The sequence below is a fragment of the Misgurnus anguillicaudatus genome, chromosome 7 (assembly GCF_027580225.2).
Source record: "Misgurnus anguillicaudatus chromosome 7, ASM2758022v2, whole genome shotgun sequence".
NCBI lineage: Eukaryota > Metazoa > Chordata > Actinopteri > Cypriniformes > Cobitidae > Misgurnus > Misgurnus anguillicaudatus.
In genome coordinates, this window is record NC_073343.2 from 11,179,397 (window position 1) to 11,200,160 (window position 20,764).

The 20,764-nt window shown below is 38.2% G+C and overlaps 1 protein-coding gene across 1 annotated transcript in view; it reads right to left on the reverse strand.

Annotated features, from left to right (window-relative positions):
- Positions 1 to 477: 477 nt before the first annotated feature.
- peli1b (pellino E3 ubiquitin protein ligase 1b) overlaps positions 478 to 20,764 on the reverse strand; it is a 42,643-nt gene continuing 22,356 nt past the window's right edge. Inside the window, exons 2-7 of the mRNA XM_055172040.2 lie at positions 14,805 to 14,999; positions 9,974 to 10,103; positions 9,426 to 9,527; positions 9,101 to 9,298; positions 8,701 to 8,889; positions 478 to 3,333 (exon numbers count right to left, since the gene is read on the reverse strand). Coding sequence (XP_055028015.2) covers positions 2,755 to 3,333; positions 8,701 to 8,889; positions 9,101 to 9,298; positions 9,426 to 9,527; positions 9,974 to 10,103; positions 14,805 to 14,884 — 1,278 coding nt within the window. The 5' untranslated portion in view covers positions 14,885 to 14,999 and the 3' untranslated portion in view covers positions 478 to 2,754. The remainder of the gene's footprint in view (positions 3,334 to 8,700; positions 8,890 to 9,100; positions 9,299 to 9,425; positions 9,528 to 9,973; positions 10,104 to 14,804; positions 15,000 to 20,764) is intronic.

The following is a 20,764-nucleotide window of genomic DNA, read 5'->3' on the forward strand; positions in this document are numbered from 1 at the left end:
TGTTTAGGCTATACTACTATGCAAGTCAACTGTGTGCTTACAATCCTTTATCAAAATTTCTACTTTTGTGTTTATTAGAACAAAGAAACTCATACATGTGTAAAACAACATGAGGGTGAGTAAATGACAGAATTTTCATTTTTGGGTGAGCTATCCTGAAACCAGAACAAATTAAGAAACTCTTGTTATGCTGCCACCTTGTGGTTAACCAAAAGAGGGGAAAAGAAATGATAAAAGGAACAGTATGTAAGAAATGTATATCAATTAATCATAAAATGGCCCTGATATGTCACTAGACATTAAGAAATCATTTTCATTTCAAATACTTATCACTGACAACAGCGGTCCAGCCAGGATATTGTCATTTATATAGAAAACCTAATCCATAAATCAGATGGGAGATAATCTCCTTGGGCAGCAAACCCATAGACAGTAAACACCCTATGATGGAAAGAATGAAAATAATGTGTAGACACATTCAACTTTTAAACATTTTTATTTGTTTAAAATTGGTACAAAAAAATGGTCAGAAACATTTTCAGCATTTGCCTGCAAGTATACTGATTTTTCCGAATACACGGACACATCCTTTCTCACATACGCACTTGAACTAGCATCATGCAGACTGGTTAGACCAAAACATGACAAAAGCCAGCCAAAGAATTAAAATAAAATCAACAAAACATGAAAAGGAAAAAGCCCTTTACACACGCAGTCTTCAAGCGTGTGAAACCCTTAAAAGATGTATAAATGTGATGCTAACATTTAGTGTGTTTAATACTGGACAAATGACATAAGAAGAAGAAAGATCTCTGTGGTGTGATCAAGCTTCAAAGTCACTCGTAGCACTTCGAGCGCGCACACACACACACAGATCCCAGACAAGCTGCCTGGATCTGAAATACTTCATGTACACATGCCCTGGTGGTCTAAATTGAGGGAACTCCCTGAGGTGATAATTGCACCAGCATGCTGTCTGGTTGCTGTTCAGAACAGCAGAAATTGAAAGGTGGTATAAATATGGAATCCATAGTTGGGAAGAATATTTCAATCCAATTCTCAACCCTTTGGATTCAACAGATTCTTACAGAAAACACAGTACAATACATTTAATACATTCACACAACAGTATCTACAATACATAAATTCAAACATAACAAAATTAAAAATTCAAATATATCACCTACTCGTACACAGAGGTCAATTCTTCAAGGAGAATTTAAAATCTAACTTGCTTGCAAACAGGAGTCAATGCACAAATTGTGCTCTGCATGTGATGGAAGTCAAAAAAGTGGTATAACTTATCTTTCAAATAAAACCTCACACACACACACACATTATATAAATTAAAAAAGTTTTGACCTCTCTTGGAATCATGTTTTTAGTAGGTTTTGGGTACACAGTCTTCGGAAAATCATTAGAATAACATAGCAGGTAAGTGATCCAGATACGTTTTATCGTGCTGTGGTTCTTGCAGGTCATTCCTGAAAGTGATATTTCTACTCATTTTGACATTTTACCAAAATTCTTTATTTAGGGCTATACATCCAATTTAAACTTTTGGCGTTCATTCCTCTGTCACTTGATAGAAACATCTATATATATATATTTATAAAAAGGAAATTCATGTCTTGTTGATAATTTAGCACATTATTGGACAAATGCAGTCACCACTTGAAGGAAGCAAAGAACCACAAAGCATTTTATGAAGAACTATGTATTTCCAGACAGTGTCAAAGCAAGGAACAGAGACATTTGTAGCTGACTTATACACAATATTTTTGCAAACACTCTCTGACAATCACACAGACACACAGGACTTCTGGTTTTGGCCTGTGCTTAAAGGGTGGTGAAGACTTTTAGGCCTTTCTGGAAGTTTTGATGTTTCAATAACTTTCTCTGAGCACGACCTTATTGGTTCACTTTGAAACTATTGCAAAGAAGATTTCACACACACATAATAATCGTGTTACCTACAAACATGAGAACAAAGTACAGAACAGAGGAAGTCTGAGATCTACCAAAGGCTACATGTAGAAGATGGAAAGAGACTCATTAGACATTAGAGACATGGACATATGAACAAAAAGATTGAAATAAAAACAGCTACATAAAACGCAACTCCCCAAAGAACACACCAATAATAATAATAATAATCTTTGATAAACATTGATACGGTGTATAAATAAAGTATTTTTTTAAGTTAGAAACATCTGAATTTAAACAACTTTCTATAATCTAATGTAGTTGCTTTATGAAACACTGGGAATTATTGAATGACGCAAGAACAAATAGACTCACCTATGATCTCATTATATATGAGAAGGGTGTATTGCATCTAATGCTGAGTATTACGGTTTGTAAATAATTACTGTACATATCACCATCTATGTCAACCACTTAAATAAAAACCAGAGCCACCAAAGCAATCCAAAACATGGGTGTGCATATGCTCTGTTATTTTGAATAGGTCAATTTGTTTAATAATTTTTTTTTTTGTGGAAAATATATATATATATATATAAATCTCTCTCTATTTTCTCCATATTTGAAAAAGCAGTATAAAGGTAACTTACAAATCAGAGGAAGAAAAAAACAGTCTGAGTGCAGAAAAATTCAGCGTTATAAAAAGTTAATTACATAACCAACGTAAAGAAACCGGAAGAAAGATAAAGGCTGACTGTTCATCTGATTATTTGTTGTAAAATATCAGACTGTGAGATTACTGCTGCATAAGGTTGTAAGCAAGTGGGTTTAATCCACAGGCCCTTGGAAGATCAGTCTGATGTATCCCTGCTCACCGCTGAGCTGCTGGGCACAGAAAGGACAGGCGGCGTGAAAAGTGTGCGTTCCATGAGGGAGGGGGATTTGACACCAATACGCCGCTGTTTTTTCCGAGCACACATGACCACAGGGACTAAACGCGTGAGTGGGTGGGGCCGCGTCTAGATAAAATCCTGCCTCACAGCCCAGCCACAGCGGTACATATGGCCCACGAGCGCGGCACATGGGACATTCCCGTTCCCGGCCTTCTCTTCCGTCCCTCTCGGCATCGCGGTTCCCCCAGTTGTGGTAGCCGTGAACGTGTCCGCAGTTTAGGTAGACCCATGGCTGCTTCTCATCCACGATGTCCTTTCTGCGCATGCTGGGGAAAGCGAGGGTGTTGAAACCCACAGGGCACTGGGGTCGAGCAGCATTCAGCTCCTGTCGGAGTGCCTCTAGGTGTTTGACGGTGGGAGTGCGGGAAAGTCCTTCAGCCGTACGCCACAAGAGAGTCGCTCCACAGAGATCGATCAGAGAGCCATCTACTAACTCTTGCGTCTCATTGTCTACCTACAAAGAGAGCGAGAGAGACAGAGCAACAATTAATTTTCATGACCTTTGCATAATTATTAGATAGATGTTTAATTTAAAATAGTCCAAAAACATGGGAACCCTTTGGTTAGTTATTAATGGAACAATATTTTTTCTATATAACCTATAGTTAGTGAAACAAATGCTGGGTGATTAAATCTAAAACAGAGAAGGTGCAGTGTTGAGTATGTGCCCACAGGGGGCAGTAAGCTCAAACTGTGCAGTAATGATTCTATATTGAAATCTCCGATCTGTGCCAGAAATACACAAATAATAATATCTCTAATAATAGAGCTGTTTAACCAGTAGAGGGAGTCTCTCAGCATGTGATTTAGAGAATAAAAAATGCAAACTGTATTACACCCTGTTATTCACACATACATCCTTGAGTCATATACACAATGCTGGTGACAAAGACTTCACAGACTGCAGTGAATTGGCGAATCGCCCTTGATCAGCCTTTTGTTTGACCTTCATCATACTGCATTACACCACACCCCACACCCAACCCCCCCAAACACACACAGCTGTATATGAACTAGACCTGCCCGATATTAGGGGGAAACCGACATTGCTATGTTTAGTTTTCAGCGATGTAAGTTACAATAAGAAATACTGGAGTTGTGAAAAAAATTGGTCAAATATTAAATAATGGTTCTTGTAGCTCAGTCAGTAGAGCTATGCATTAGCAGTGTAAAAGGTTTTGGGTTCGATTTCTATGGAATACATCCTGAATAAAAATAAATATGGTTGGAATGTACTGTAAGTAAGTTTGAATAAAAGCATCTGCCAAATGCATAAATGTAAACAAATGTAAAACTACCGTGTCTGCATGTAATTCACTGTAGCCAGAGAATAAATATGAAATTTAGGTTGGACAGATGGATGGATAGATATGTATTACAGTAAACCAGACTAACAGTAAAATGAAACCCATTGAGAAAGTGCTCAGAAATTAAGGCAATATAAGCATTTACTCAAACATGCACATAATCAGATTTTTTTGGAGAAATCGAATTTACCTCAAGACTTTACTGAACAGCCAAATTGTATTAGTAAGTGCACGCCAGTTTTGTCTTGTTGCCAGTAGTGCAACACTGGTGGCACAAGCATCCTAGTTTCCAAGTATAGTTTAGAAGAGTAAAGGGTTCAAATCATTGCCAAATATCCTCAAGACAAGAATAGTTTCAGTATATACAGGGAGGAAAATAAGTATTTAAACACCTTGCTATTTTGCAAGTTCTTCCACTTAGAAATCATGGAGGGGTCTGAAATTGCATGTCCACTGTGAGAGACATAATCTAAAAAAAAAAAACTGAAATCACAATATATGATATTTTAACTATTTATTTGTATGATACAGCTGCAAATAAGTATTTGAACACCTGTCTATCAGCTAGAATTGTGACCCTCAAAGACCTGTTAGTCTGCCTTTAAAATGTCCACCTCCAGATGCACCTGTTTGAGGTCGTTAGCTGCATAAAGACACCTGTCCACCCCATACAATCAGTAAGAATCCAACAACTAACTACTAACCATTTCCTCACTGTAACATCTATTTAACCAGGATCAGTTTGTGCAGTTTTGCTTAAATCTGAAAAACAGCAGGGGCTGAAAGTGTTGTCCAACTTTCAACAATTGACATCTTTGATCTTTATTTAAATATTTTATAAAAGACGCATTATTAAAGAAATTGTGCATGCATGTTGCATTAGTGTGTTTCAAGTATAAAAAAGTTCAGCTTTGACAAGAATTTCAGAAGGCTTGGCAAAGATTTAAACAAAACAAATGGGCAAAACAACACTTGTTTATAAAGCCCAAGACAATGACTATTACCACAAAAGAGGATCATCATATATTAATAACATAATATTTTAGTTAAAGGATTAGTCAATTTTCTTAAAAAATAATCTAGATAATTTACTCACCACCATGTCATCCAGAATGTTGTTGTCTTTGTTCAGTCGAGAAGAAATTATGTTTTTTGAGGAAAACTTTCCAGGATTTTTCTCATTTTAATGGACACCAACACGAAACGGTTTTAATGCCGTTTAAAATTGCAGTTTCCACGGAGTTTCAAAGGACTCTAAATGATCCCAAACGAGGCATAAGGGTCTTGTCTGGCGAGACAATTGTCGTTTTTGACAAGACAAATAAAAAATATGCACTTTTACACCACAACTTCTCATCTATCTCTGGTCATGTGATGCACCAGCGCGACCTCACGCAATACGTCAAGAGGTCACGGAGGACGTATGCGAAACTACGCCCCAGTGTTTACAAGTGTGGAGAAAGAAAACTGTTCCGACGTTGTTGTATGTCGAATGATACTAATTAATGTCTTTGTGTCAGTCTATTGTTTAAAATGGTCCGCAAATGTGCGTTTCATATATGTAACACATGACCTTTCGACGTCATTACACAATAACGTAAAGTCGCGCTGGCTCTTCAGCCGGAGGAAGAAGAGAAGTTGCAGTGTAAGTGTGCATATTTTTATTTGTCTTGTCAAAAATGACAATCGTTCTGCCAGACAAGACCCCCATGCCCCGGTTGGGATCATTTAGAGTCCTTTGAAACTCAGTTGAAACTGCAATTTTAAACTGCATTAAAACTGTTACGTGTTGGTGTCCATTAAAATGAGAAAAATCCTGGAATGTTTTCCTCAAAAAACATAATTTCTTCTCGATTGAACAAAGAAAGACATCAACATTTTGGATGACATGGTGGTGAGTAAATTATCTGGATTTTTTTTAAGAAAATGGACTAATCCTTTAATGTATGCTTTATTAACTGAGATTTTTAAACATTTAACATGTAAAACCCAGATTCCTTAATAGACAATTGGTTTGCCTTTTTGCCAAATTATTTTGTCCAACAAACATCTTAAAAGTTGAATGTTTTGTCAGTTTTGTATCATACACCCCATATATAACCCCCGGACATCACTTTTTGCCACCACTATTTATCTAATAAATAGAAAACCAGCGCAGCTATCCACAGCAGCACAGTCAGTGGTCAGCACTGTGAGACCGTATTCAAAAGATTATTTGGGAACAGCAACAACGACATACTATGACGATGGGGAAAAGTGTTGAAAGAAAGAAAAAGAGATTGTTCTCATTGGAGCGCCAGTCTGACGTACTTAGCAGATCAGTTTGAGATCATCTTACAGCGTTGTGTTACATCCAGCAGAGAAAAACATCTCGCACAAGCCATTACTGTGGCAACTGCATCCCAGAGCAACCGGTCAAAGGCACCAGAGCGCCCTAATGTCCCGTCTTGCAGGGAACCATCTAACTGTTTCAGCACAGCTTGAATTTCATAAACCTGCCAGACACCACATTACAGCCTGCTTTATAAATACATGCTGATATTTATGTCCTTATCATTTGGCTTACTTCAGAATACAGTATTGGTTCTGTGTATTGTGTGATGGTAGAAATACCTTCTGCCAGTGATTATGCAATACTATTTACAATGGGGTATATTTGTGGGACATTTAAAAAATAAGACCTTAACGATAAACTAATTGACTAATTTCGGTAAAAACGTGTTTTCTATACCAAGAAAGTGACAAGATGAAAACCAAAAAACTAATTTTCACATAGCATCTTTAGGTTATAAAAACATAAAAAAATTCAAATCCATAACTTGATTTTCAAAGATTATAAGATGAAATATTTGATCCACAAAATGCAATAAATCCATGAATTTTTTTTTCAAAATGCTATAAATCTATTGAATCAAAATATAAATGTGCATTCATCTTTGCCATGTTATATTCATTTAGTTCAGTGCTTCTCAATTATTTTCTGTCACGCCCCCCAGGAAGAAGTAAACATTTCGCGCCCCCCCAACTCTCCGCCGTGACTGTAAATAGTATAATTTGTCTATAAAATTGCACATCTGCAAAACATTGTATCCTTATTAACATTAAAGAAAACACAAAAAAAGAAATATCAATCAACTTACAACAAAGAATAACTTTATTAACATTGTTTTTAGTCTGTAACAGAAAAGACTTAAAAATGCATCAATTTGCCTGAAATAAAAAAATCAATCCTTATTTAACGTATAATATTTTTTGACCATTTTAAACTGAAAAATTAAATTAAATATAATCAATAAATAATAATAAAAACTCAAGCGGCTTATCAGCGTGATTGGGGTGTAATGTCTTTAAGTGGCGGTTCAAAAAAATCACTTCCTGAAAAAGTATTTTCCCCGGGGTCTCGCGCGCCCCCCCTGGGGGTCCCGCCCCACTATTTGAGAAGCACCGATTTAGTTGAACAGTGGTATACACTGATTAAAAAAATAAACATTAATGGCATTAACCAAAACACTTACTTTGTCATATAGTCATTGCTGTGGTTATACTTGGGACGCGTTGCTTAAAGTTTTCACAGCGATCAGCTGTAAAATGTTTTGGTCCTGCTCGATTTTCATTGACTGAGTAAAATTATGGAAAGTTTTTCATAAGATTCCCTGTGGTCAATGTGTTAGCATGAGAGAAGCTTGATGCTGTCGGGAGAACAAGCAACCGGCTCCCGAGTGCCTCTCACGTAAATTATTAGATGTTGATGACTTACGTTTCTTTCCCATCACAGAAAACCACCACAGGTTTATCAATGCCATTAAAGTATTATTTTGTTTTGTTTGTTTGTTGATCATGAAGTACAAAGTAGACTAGGATTCCATGTACTCAACGCGCCACCATTGTTGTTTACAATGTGTGGAATGGTGCGCTGTGATTTGTAGAGCTGATTTATTGTATTCTGCAGAAAAGGAGGAGTGGGTTTATTGCATTTTGGGGGGAAAAGGGAGAAAAGATGACAGAATAACACGGCGGATATTGGATTTTGCGTAAAATTAAGAATTTACTTTTAAAAACTGACCTGATATAAAACTGATTTTGGCAGTAACTAATTTTTTTTTAAATGGCGTTTATCGCGTTTTGGAACCAAACTCTTCACTTTCAAGTTAATGTATTACTCCAAAATTAATCAAAAAAGTACAAAAATAACTATTTATGCCCCATGACATGTACAATGATGTATTTTCTTACTATCAGAACAATACACACTTTAAGTACATCACTATAAACAAATATAAGAAAAGCAGGAAACACACTCGCACAATATTGATGACACAGGACTTTTTTAAAACACATTTAGAAAGTTGAGCAGTTTTTTACTTGATACTCGGTCAAAAAACTGTGTATGGCAGAAAACGGATGATGGTGAGACAGTTTTTATAAGTGAACTTATATTTTGGTTTGCATCTATCAAGATCTAAAATAAATTTTATATCTCTACTTGTAAACATAATCAAAACAACAGCACTGACCATCTTTCCTCGCTGTTGAGCCGAGCGGGTCTCTCTCAGGGTGAACACATTTCCGCACACTGAAATCTCTCTCCACACACTGGGTTTGGAGTCCTCCATGAAGCCGTGCCGAGGATGCATAACCAACACTCCGTTAGTAGTCAGACCATCCATCTGTCCATCAGAAGTCTTCCACTTTGCTGCTTTCTCCTGAGAGACCAAAGAAATTTTTTTACTAGCATAACATTTACAAAATAAGCATAATACATTTTACACTTACAGTGAATACAAAAAATGTTCATCCATTTTGACACAAAATGTACTTTCATTGGAGATTCAAGCAATACATTTTTACTTTGTACTTTTTTGTAGCAAATAAAGTCACTCTTTCACAGCAACTATGTATTTTCCAATCTCTTACCCCCAGGAAGATGTTTTTGGAGGAGTCAAACCCGGCAGCATATATGCGGGCGGTGTAAGGAGGCGTTCGCTGGCACATGATTCGACACGCGAAGCGAGAGATGGTGCTCTGAACAGTCTGCGTGTCTGAGTTGCTCTGACTCCCGGGAACAGTGTCGGTCACCACAAAATCTATAGGGCTTTCGGTTGAGCGGCCAATCTGAAATGCAGAGAAAACATCCCACATTCAAATAAATGCATTGCTGTGGATCTGCGTGAACTGCTGTATACATAGAGAGGAGTCGATAGGGACACCTCATCTTGCTCATTTAGTAGTGACTCACTACCTGAAACATGTCTGTATTGCTGTCTTGAGTGTACTCCACCACTACAGTGTGTGCTCGGGACAGCGTGTAGGAAATGCTGTGCTGATCCTTGTTACTTATGGCCTAGAAAGACAATAAGTGGATGTGAGAAATTTATATTAGAGGTAATACAGTAAGTTTAATGGTGAATTCATGGTATAAATCCCCAAAATTCAATTTCTGCTAATGCCATAAATATAAATAATGCCTGAGAATTCAATTATTAAATGCATTTGAATATTGCACAGATTAGGAGAACCAAGAAAAAACTATTTTAGTCATCGGGATGACTAAGCTGTAACATATAATCTATCTAACAATGGAATTAGAGACCCAAGGCCAAAATCATGCGAGTGCATGTGAGGGTGGGGGAACCACAGATGTGTTGTTCAAAGAGCTTATCAGTATCCAGATGTGCGTGTGTCACTCCAGCTCAAACCCACCTAGTTTTTTTAACAAGCCCAGAACTAATTAACATAGTACTATCAATTCTCTTTAAATGGTCTTGTGCACTGTGTTTCTGTGTGTACCTTGGCCGCCTGTGGGGTGCAGGCTACATGTACAGTGCTCGGTTTCACACCATTGGATTTGGGTCTTTTGAGGAGTGCAAACCTGCTCTTCCTTCTACCTCTGTCCCCGTTTGGTAGAGAGCCATTATACCTGTGGAGAAAGACAGATTTTACTCAAATCAGCTGTACCCAAGTCTTTCTCCATCTAGACCTCTGCCATAGGCAACAGGTGGAGGACAAAGCAGCCAGACAGCTTTAGAAAAGCACAAACATAAAAACCACACACAGACAAGATTATCTGTTAATTGTGTATTATAGCAGATATTTAGCCCAATGCTTTTGTAGAATTATGCAAACTAAATTCTTAAATATTTGTTGCAAGTGGAAATGGTTATGAATAAATGTGACACAGAGGTTCTAGCAGACCAATCACAGCGCTTACGGTCCGCAAAGAACGGACGCGTTGCTAAAATTCTGGCAAGGTGCGCGTCAGGCTACTCACAGTCTACGACGTAGCTACGACATAGAACCAACGCTCGACTATAAACAACACTTGTTTCTTTATTAGTTACCCACCAATTGGTAACTAGAAAGTGTTCTCTGGAACAGCACATAGAAACAGTAGTTGTATGTGTTTGAAAGTTGTGTGTGGGTCTTGGCTTTAGATGCACAGTAATGGACTTCATTAAGACTCCCTGATTGATTTAACATGAGCTAACAAAAGGCACTTTAAAAACGAGTTGACGTTGTTGGCTGCATTCCTGACATATTTTGGCAAACCCACATTAATCGCAATGTGCCCCATAAACAAGCCAAACAAGCTGAGAGATTGTGTTTAATTCTCTAGAGGCTGCCTGCTGAAATCCGTGATCTGGAGCTGAGGTCTAATACCCTTCCACAATGCAGTTTAGAAAAGTGCAAGAAATGGTTATGCCTTCTTCATATGTCAAAAGCTGTATGTCACGCAGAGACTTTCCATAGTGATCTAAAAGAGAGATATATAGGCAAACACAGAATTAGGACACAACGCTCAAGAACACCAATCAGCACGAAATGGGAATTTCAAACAAACACACAGGAATCTGGTTGGGTATTTCCCAGGGCTGTAATTTCTTAATAAACTCATTGATGACTGCATTCATTCAGAATCTACTGCATGCACAAGGGATTGAGGACAAAATCCTCAAGATGTGGAGATAAAGAAAGTTATTGGGGTGGTTTCCTGGACAGGGATTAGACTAGTACTAGACTAAAATAAATGTAAGAGCTGTCCAAACTGAAAACAACTTGCACTGACATATCTTAAAATACATCAGTACCCTTTGTTTTGCCTCAAAATGCAAACAAGTAATGTTTTTAGTAAGGCATGTTTGTTAAAACTAGTTATATTTCCTAATTAAACTAAGGCCTAGTCCTGGTTTAAGATAATCCCTGTCCAGGAAGCCACCCCATAGAGTTTCAGCTGTTACTCTAAGGAAAGCAAAGCAAAATGGTGTGCAAAAGAGAGGGAGGAATTTTGGGGAAAGAAGGTGGAAAAGGAAAATGACTTTCCTCAGAGACTTCAACAGGATATATACTCATTGAACAGAATGTGCGAGTGTGTGTGGTCAAACACACCCAAAAGACACTTGGTTCAATACAGTTGGAAATTTAATAACTAGACCTAAATAACATTCCCAAAACCGTCAACAGAATCAATATCAGTCCTTACAAAAATTAAAAACATTTTGTATACCATAATAGCCATAACACTGTTTTAGCAGGGCATAGCCCACAAGATAACCAACAAAACATTAATATCAACCGTAACCCAACACAGACTATAATATGGATGTGAGATCTTTACAAAAAAAAAACATCTAATAAAAAAGGTCTTTTAGACGTCAGGCAGTCATGTGATTATGGCAAAAATCAACAGTCTGTTCTGCAAACGAAAGTGAATGAAGTGCATTGTGGTGTGGTGCCGGGTAATATTTCAACACCAACTTTAGACCCAGTGTGTTTGCACTGAGTGCACCATTGTTCCTTTGAACATTTATCTCCCATAACATCTTGCTTAGAATAATTGTTAACAACAACCACACAAACGAGAATCTTTATAGCACCAATTTCAATTTCAAAAACACAAAAGTACACAAAATTATACCCAAGGTGATGTTCACATTTCGCGTCTAAAACTCTACCTGAAAACATTCCTTTCTTCTTTCAAAAAGGCTCGGACCACTCTTTCCACATATTCAGTAATACATCTCTATGCACTGTTTCATCTATTTGTGTCAAAATAATAGCCGTTTAACAGATCATATAGCTCTGGGTAATCTTGTACAACTATAATCAGCTGTTTCTCCAGATTGCGTTGATATGGAATGATACAATGTTTACATGATACAATGTTGATATGTAAAGTTGACAAAGACGGGAAGCAACAAAGTAAAAACAGGGTTCCCACACCTTGGTTAACTTCAAATTCAAGGACCTTTCAAAGACTTTCCAGGCCCAAAATTCAAGGACTAAATGTGGGGACACATTTCAAGTGAGAGTAAGGTTACATTTTGTTACCTTTTAAGACACATTGTTACAGTTCCCTTTTGAGGGAACTCGCGCTGCGTCACTGCGGTGACACTTTTGAGACGCCTTCAGGAGTAAGTGCGTCTGAATGTGTATATCAAATTCAACCAATGGTGAGGCTTAACAACAAAGAAAGGGTGACGCGGGAGCCAGGAAGTATATCGCTATCTGAAATATTGCCAAAGACGCCGTTAGAGGGATGCAGGAAGTATGGCAAGGGAGACGCAGCGCGAGTTCCCTTCTCAGGGAACAACAGTTACATACGTAACCCGAGACGTTTTCATGTGTCAAAACCTTCTCAGGTCCTTGAATCCCCCCCCCCAGATTCGACTTTCAAGGATTTCAAGGACCCATGGGAACCCTGTACAAATACTTTGTTACTCTGTACTTTATACTTACATTTTTAAACCAGGCTCGTTACTTTAGTTTTAATCTGTGAACTGATTATTTTATAAAAATCTGTTGAGAATGAAACAAATTCATGAGTGTTAGGGAATGAAAATAAATTTGAAAAGTCAAAGTTGTCTTAAAGAGCACCTACTACATTGCTAAAAACAATGTTATTTTGCTTGGAATTTCACCTTAAGGTGAGGGATTTTCATGCCTGCATGCAGTAACACTAGGGCTGTGCAAAAAATCACCCTGCGATTCTCATGTGTGTTTCATCAGCAAAGCCGGTCCGGTGAAGTAAATCACCTTCAGCTGCTTTCAGATGGAGCAGCATCCACCACACAGAGCCGCAGTTCACCGAGAAGCCAGGCAAAATCGCATAGATTATCGGAGTCGATTTCCCTCAATTATTAACCCGATTTTTCCTAGTTTCTCTGTGAACCACGGCTCTGTACAGCAAACGCTGCTCCATCCGAAAGCAGCGATGGCGATCCACTTCTAATCACCGAACCGGCTTCAGTGATGAAACACGCATGAGAATCCCAGGCGATTCTTTTGCACAGCCCTAAGTAACACACACTTACACACCAAAGGATGTGAAAAATCGTAAATCGAAAAATACATGCTCTTTAATATACACTTTGTTTAAAAAATCTTGAAATAAACAATTATGTGAAGTGACCTGTCACACACAGGAGATGAGGTATAATCAACTCAGTTTTAAACGTAACGTGATAGTTTTAAGCTGCTTTGTGAGCTCATAATGGTCGTGTAGCGAGATGTCTTCAAGTTGGTGTGAATGCAAATGGCCAGCAGATTCAAGAGTTAATGGGCTATTTGCAAGGGGAGGCAACTGATTTGGGCTTGGGGGCAGAAAAATGAGGCTATTCTCAATTGGTCACTCAAGATTGCAAAAAAGTATTAAACTGCCCTCCCAGTACACCATCAGAATGCGTTTTCAGAGGGGCTGGAAACATAACCGCAAAAAGGTTACTCACTTGAACCATGTTTGTCAAAAAACGTACATGGGAGCCGATCCCTTGGGTGCACCTACCGAAATGGCCAAGACCATATGCTCAAGTGCTTCACATTTTGCATCTAAAACCATGCAGAAATCGTGACCGCACTGCTTTCCTCCTTTTTAAAGCATTTGGGCACTCCAGAATGTCTGCAGTTGCGAAGTAGGTGAAAAAAAGAAATCGGTGCCTATGAACATGCAAGTTTGTTAAGAAATATATATATGATTCTCGTTTACATTTGTATTTTTCAAAATATATATATATGCAATATGTATAAGCCTATATAAATGCATGCGCGCGCGTAACCAACACAAGAGCGTGCACACACACACACACACACACACACACACACACACACAAACAAATAATAACCCCTGCACAACTGCTGTGAATTAGTGCATTACGTCGCTAAAATACTGCCACTGTAATACCCCTAAAGTCCGTGACACTAAAACAGTGTTTATGGATACTTTTTACTTAAGTACATGTGAGCTCCCATACTTCTTCACTTTAACTTGCGTAAGAAGAAGTTTAGTCAGTACTTTAATTTTTAACAGTATTTTTAAGTATCTGTACTACTACTTGAGTAAAGGATGTGTATACTTTTCCCATCTCTGAAAGTTGAAGTTGGTTCTTGTCACATGACCTGCGTTGCAGGTTTAAATTAAATGTAAATATTTTTAACTCGATGCTTCGAAAAAAACTCAATTTGAGCATGCATGGCGCACGTCTAGAAATATAATAAGAAACTTGTGTACACAAAAGATATGAAATGTGAACGGCCCCTAACACAGCTTCAGAAGCATTACACCCTATTCAATGTAAAGGACAGATGTTTTCCCTGATGCAAAGTCAGTGGTCAAAAGGCATTATACCCAAGCACAATAAGTTCTCCATATTTGACTGGCACTTTGGTTGAGGATGTAGAGATGTTTTCCTGGTCGGGGGAGAACATGGATGCAGTGTGTGTGGGGGAGGGGTTCTTCCAGCTCCCAATGTGAACGTAACACAACCACACACACTCGGCTCTCAGCTCTGTCTTCTTTTCATCACCATCATCATCACTGCAACTGTACAAATAAAAAAAAAGAAATTAATCCATTATTAAAATGTTAGTACTTCTTTACTTCTACCTCATGTGCAGAAAATATATATTTTTTAGCTAGCAATTTTTATCCAGCATACTGTAGGTAATTTACTTTAGCAGGATAGAACATCATAATTCCGAAATAATAGTGCTCTTGTATAGGGATGCAGAGATTAACCAGTTTCACCATTAACCACACTTAAAATATTGCAGTTAACTTATCTTTAAGAACAGTTACGGAGTGGGCGGTCGTGCGTGTTGGGTGCGCGAGACCCCATTTCGCATGGAGGTGTGGACGGCAATTTTTGTAACTGCGTGCGCGGTTATGAAACCGAAAATGACCGAACTCGAGGCGATTCTGTCCGAGCAGGCAAGCCTGCCCCCTGGCGGTTCAAAGAATAGTGCGATTTTGAGAATTGGCTTTGTGTAATCACGCACCAAATGACTCAGAACAAACACAACACAGACTTAACATACATCACCATGGGTTCCAGTGTTAAAGGACCGCTATACTTCCTGTTTTTTTCAAATAACAGTGATATGTATTCTAAAAGGGGGGAAAGGGGGACAATCGCGCTGGGACGGTTTGTTACCCTTAAATGGATGATGGCAAACCATCTTGCAGGGTTGTAGCTAAGACCACCTAAATCAAGACCAAGTCAAGTCCAAGACCAAGAAAGGCCGAGACCATGTCAAGACCAAGACAAGTGCAAGTCACTCCATTAAAAACACTTATGATATGTGTGTGTGTGTGTGCCATCAGAGAAGTTGATAAAATAATCCAGCAGATATGTGGGAATGGGAATTTAGCTTTGGCTAGAAGTAAATAAATGTGAATAAACACTAAAGAGCTGAAAACAACTTAAAGGATAATTCCGGTATTTAACACTTTGAGTCTCATTTCTAGTTTGTTTTGGATGAACCACAGTGATGGACACAGAAACCCCGACAATGGGTCGCGTCCCGACCCCTCGACCTATCCAGAAGCGTCTCTTGACTGCCCCAGAACGGAAGCCAATGGGCATGCACAAACACGTCACCAAAACAACACTTAACGCTCACCCCCAAAACTGTACTACTCACCGAGTGGCCCGCGGTATTCGTTGATGATCAAAAACAAATATATTGGCGCAATGTATGATTTCAATCCGTGTTATTTGCTATAGTGGAACTATTTTTTCAGATACCTCACAACCGCGTATATACTTCCGCTCTATATTTGAGTCTGAAGCATGAATGAACGTAACGTAGTCCAACAAACTGTAATAAAACGGTAGCATACTTTCAAAATCAAGTTTATTTATAACACTTACACCATCCAATATGTTTTTTTCATCAGCAGAACAATACAGAAGATATTTTGCAGAAACCCCAGTGCTCCGTCATGCAAGTCAACAGATCCGTACACTTTAAGAGCTAAAGCATATATATCCAATACAACAGTAATCCCCCATAACTCCGTGTGACATATTGACTTCTTGTTAGGGTTGGGCATCGAGAACCGGTTCCAACTGGAACCGGTTCCAAAATAACGATGCCATTGGAATCATTTAGAAAATTTGTTTTCGATTCCGATCATCGGTTCCAAACGTGCAAGTTTTGGTTTCCATAGCGGCCACCGTATTTCCGGAAGTGCTTGCCGCGCACGCGCCCACTTGTTCTGTTGCAGTCATGGAGCACAGTAAGCGACGCTCAAAAGTGTGGCTTTATTTCACATTAAAAAACATCGTCGTCACAATCAGGTAAGTGATTGTAGTGTAACAAATGTTACCTTTTTATCTTCCCCCATGTCTATCGTGACGGTAGTTGTAACAGTTCACTCGGGTTTGTTTACACGCAGTGATGAGCAGACAACGTTGTTCCGAAGCACATTTTTTTTATTTCCAACGAAACAGTCTCCATCGCTTTCTTATCAGGTTTACATCATCTGAACACCCAGGTGGCAGGGCAAAACTTGCAAATAAACTTGAGATAAACATGAAAACAGCTCGTATTTCCTTCTGTGTATCACTATTAACAACGCACATGCGAACACAGCGCTCCTCGACTACATTACCCAGAGTTCAGCACGGTCTGCACTACAAGCCCCACATTCTTAAAGAGACAATACTCATTTTCCCGTAACACAAAGCGCTTAACCAAATTGCTAGTTGTGGTGAACAACAACGTTCCTAATTTTCTCAAACATAAGCTGCAGTTCCCAAAACTAAAACTCATTGAATCAAAATAAACATTTCCTCTGTGAATGAGCCTGTGTCATGTTTTGACTCCACCCCTCAAAGAATCAGAATTGAGAATCGAAAAGAACCGAAATCGAAAGGAAGAATCGGAATTGGAATCAGAATCGTTCAAATCAAAACGATGCCCAACCCTACTTCTTGTGAAGCAAATCAATCAGTTTTTGCAAGAAACTGAACGTTATTTACAACACTAATAGCGTGAATGCCAAAGCAGGAAGCGCGCTTTCTGTTCGAGGAGATCTCTTCCACTGGTGTGCGTTTGGTGGCTGTTGGCTATGGATGTTGGTCTCTCTGCGCCACCTATAGAGCGGGAGCGTGAAGCGCACTTCCTACTTGGCAAAAGCTCTGCATTAACACTGTAAAATATTTATATATATATATATATATATTCGAATCTCAAAACTGAAAATCGAATGTCTACCCACGGAACGAATATTCAAATATTCTGGTCCAGCCCTACAAATATGGGAAAAAATTCTTCTGAGAGAAACCGATCGAAAAAACCACAACCACATGTAAACAGCCCCTTTTCTGTTTCCCGGCGGCGGAGTGATATATCAGCGAGCAAACAGTCTTCCAAGAGATGTCAATGGAATTTTACAAAATGCCAAATAAAACGCGACAGAAACTGTATTTCGCTACACAACTTGTTTTTAATCATCAACGAACACCACGAACCACTCGGTGAGTAGCACAGTTTTGAAAATGAACTTTAAGTGTTGTTTTAATGACATGTTTGTGCATGGCCATTGACTTCCATTCTGAAGCAGTCAAGAGACGCTTCTGAATGAGTCGAAAAGTCAAGACACGACCCATTGTCAAAATTTCTGTGTCCATCACTGTAGTTCATCCAAAACAAACCAGAAATGAGACTCAAAGTGTTAAATACCGGAATTATCCTTTAACCATTTATTCAGAACTCCCTTCCCATGGTTTGCCATCCACTTAACACAATGCAGGTGTTTCAGTAATAAAAGTACAAAAATTGTAATTGGGAGAAACTTAAACAATGATGACATCATATGCCAAACCTGAAAAACTGCAGTGGCAAAACACTCCTGACTCCTCACAAGCTCACCACCACGGATAAACATAATGGTGTAGTTAACGCGAAAAAAATCAATGGGAAATTAGTTTAAAGTAGAGTTTGGTTACATTTTAGAAACATGATAGAGAGGGGTAATTGGTACCATAAAAAGCACTGGGACGGTTTGTTTGGGTTACGCATTATATGAGTGCACCCCAAGACGCCGTTGAGCCTGTATATCCCATACTGTATATGGTAAAGACAACTTCAGTGGAAACAGCCATACAGTCAGTCCCGTGGGTTTAATGTATGATACATCAGAATTTATTCAGCAAATGTGCTTCCATCTCCCATTATTCACAATTACTTTTTTCGCACTTCCCATAAATACTCTTTCTATACAAGAAACAACCAAGTTATATCAGGAAACACACCTTCCTTGTTCCTGCCTCACATCTGTGTTTGTCACAAGGTCACAGTCAAAGCAGTATTCAGAATCTATAAGAGTTTCACTTAAGTCCACTTGTGCAAAAACAATTCCGTCTATCACAAAGCATCTTCCTGAAAATCATAATTAAACTTGTCTTGTCATCCATGCCTACTGCGTTGGCACAAGGTAGACCATTTCTATAAGGGATGTAACAGGCGATTGTGTCATCCGAGCATCTTCTGACATATTGTTTGATTGGTCTGCGATTATTAAACCAACAGATTAGAGATGTGTTTTTGCATCCAATACACAAGAACACAGGTGTTCCGAGAAGAGCTATACCATAACAATAAATCTTGCCACTTGTCTAAAAAAGCCATCAAAGACCCATCTGGCACATACATTTTCACACTGCAGTACAATAGACACAACTCAATATTGCAAGATTTTTTATTTTCTTCTAAATGCCATGCCAGCTGTTATGGCTATGTTCACTGTGAGAGTCAGGTTTGATCACAAACAAAGCAAAATAAAAAAAATGTTCAGTATTTATTATTCCAAAAACTGTAAAACTACATTTGAAATTACTTGGTAAAAAACATTTTCTAAAATATCAACAGAATAAAACAAACTATACAGTGTGATTTCTACAACAAAATAGAGACAGGGAGAGAAAAAAGGTGTTACATGACACACCTTCGAAAAGCACAGAAACTTCAACTGAAAGGTGTAAGAAAGAACATTACACAACATTAACTGCTGATCAGCCCTCTTAAAGAAAGCATTAATAAACCTGTATCAATGCTTCAATTGTGTGTCAGTGCTACAGTTAAGCCTGAAAAATTATTACAGGACAAACCTGCTCAGAAGTGAGAACTATAAATAGAACTATATTTATACAGCAAACACTTGTTCTTAACAACGCTCTTTCATGCAATTTTACTTTCTAAACTCGAGGTTTTCAAACAGTCACCATTTAGAGGGTTCCTGGATAAGTATATAACATACAGGATTTTCTTAAAAATATTATACAGTCGTTAGTGAAATCCCATTTTCTAAAACATCCATGTGCATCCAAAAGTGCTGCATACTTTTAACCATTAAAACAGAAAATAGTGCATAAAACTACATAAGAAACTAGTGGTGATAGACCAATACACTGCAGTGGCCGATATATCCAGGGTGCGATTTGTGAAAAAAAACAGAGGGGGGGGGGGGGGTGTTTTCATAGGCGTCGATTTCGGCGACGGTGGGTACCCACCATATTTCGTCATGAGTCATTTTGTACCCACCATTAGTTTTAACTTTTTTGACTGTTATATGCAATATATGAGAAATTTGGTAATCATTGTCCGACCTAACAAAAATCCATTATAATATTATTATTATTTTTTATATATTTCTAATTAAAATATTTCTAATATTCAGAAATGCGCTCTCTGCTCACGAGCTCTGATCGGAACAAACCCGAACCTCACTGTCTGCTGAACCTGCACAGAAACATAAAAATATAACCAGCTTTTCAAAATGGTTTTAAAACTCAACATTTATACTATTTTAGCACAAAGTATGAGCTTATTGACGATTTTTTATAATTCTTGGCATAATGCGTCTCTGTCCACAGCACATTTCAAAACATTTTAATTCATAAAAATAAATCATGAGAACATGAACTCATCACTACATTTGCAGGAATTGTAAAATCTTTTTTCTTATTAACTCATGAAGCAGCCTAACGCAATATTTTTACTCTAATAGCTTATCTTTCCCCACACATATGAACTGTGATCATGCACACAGTGGCGCCCCCAGGATTGTTTTTATGGGGGGGCACAAATGGGCCAGTACAAATCTTAGGGTGGCACAATTAAAAAAATTATTATGCCTGAATCTAATGGTCAACAGTTTTCCCTTTGCTTTTAATGCTACTTGTATAGTTATTCTTATTTATTACTAGTATATGATTTACTAGAGACAAATAAAAATTGCAAATAATTTAAAGAATTAAAAAAAAATCGTTGAACTTGCGTTTGGTGAGTATGCCCCATAAT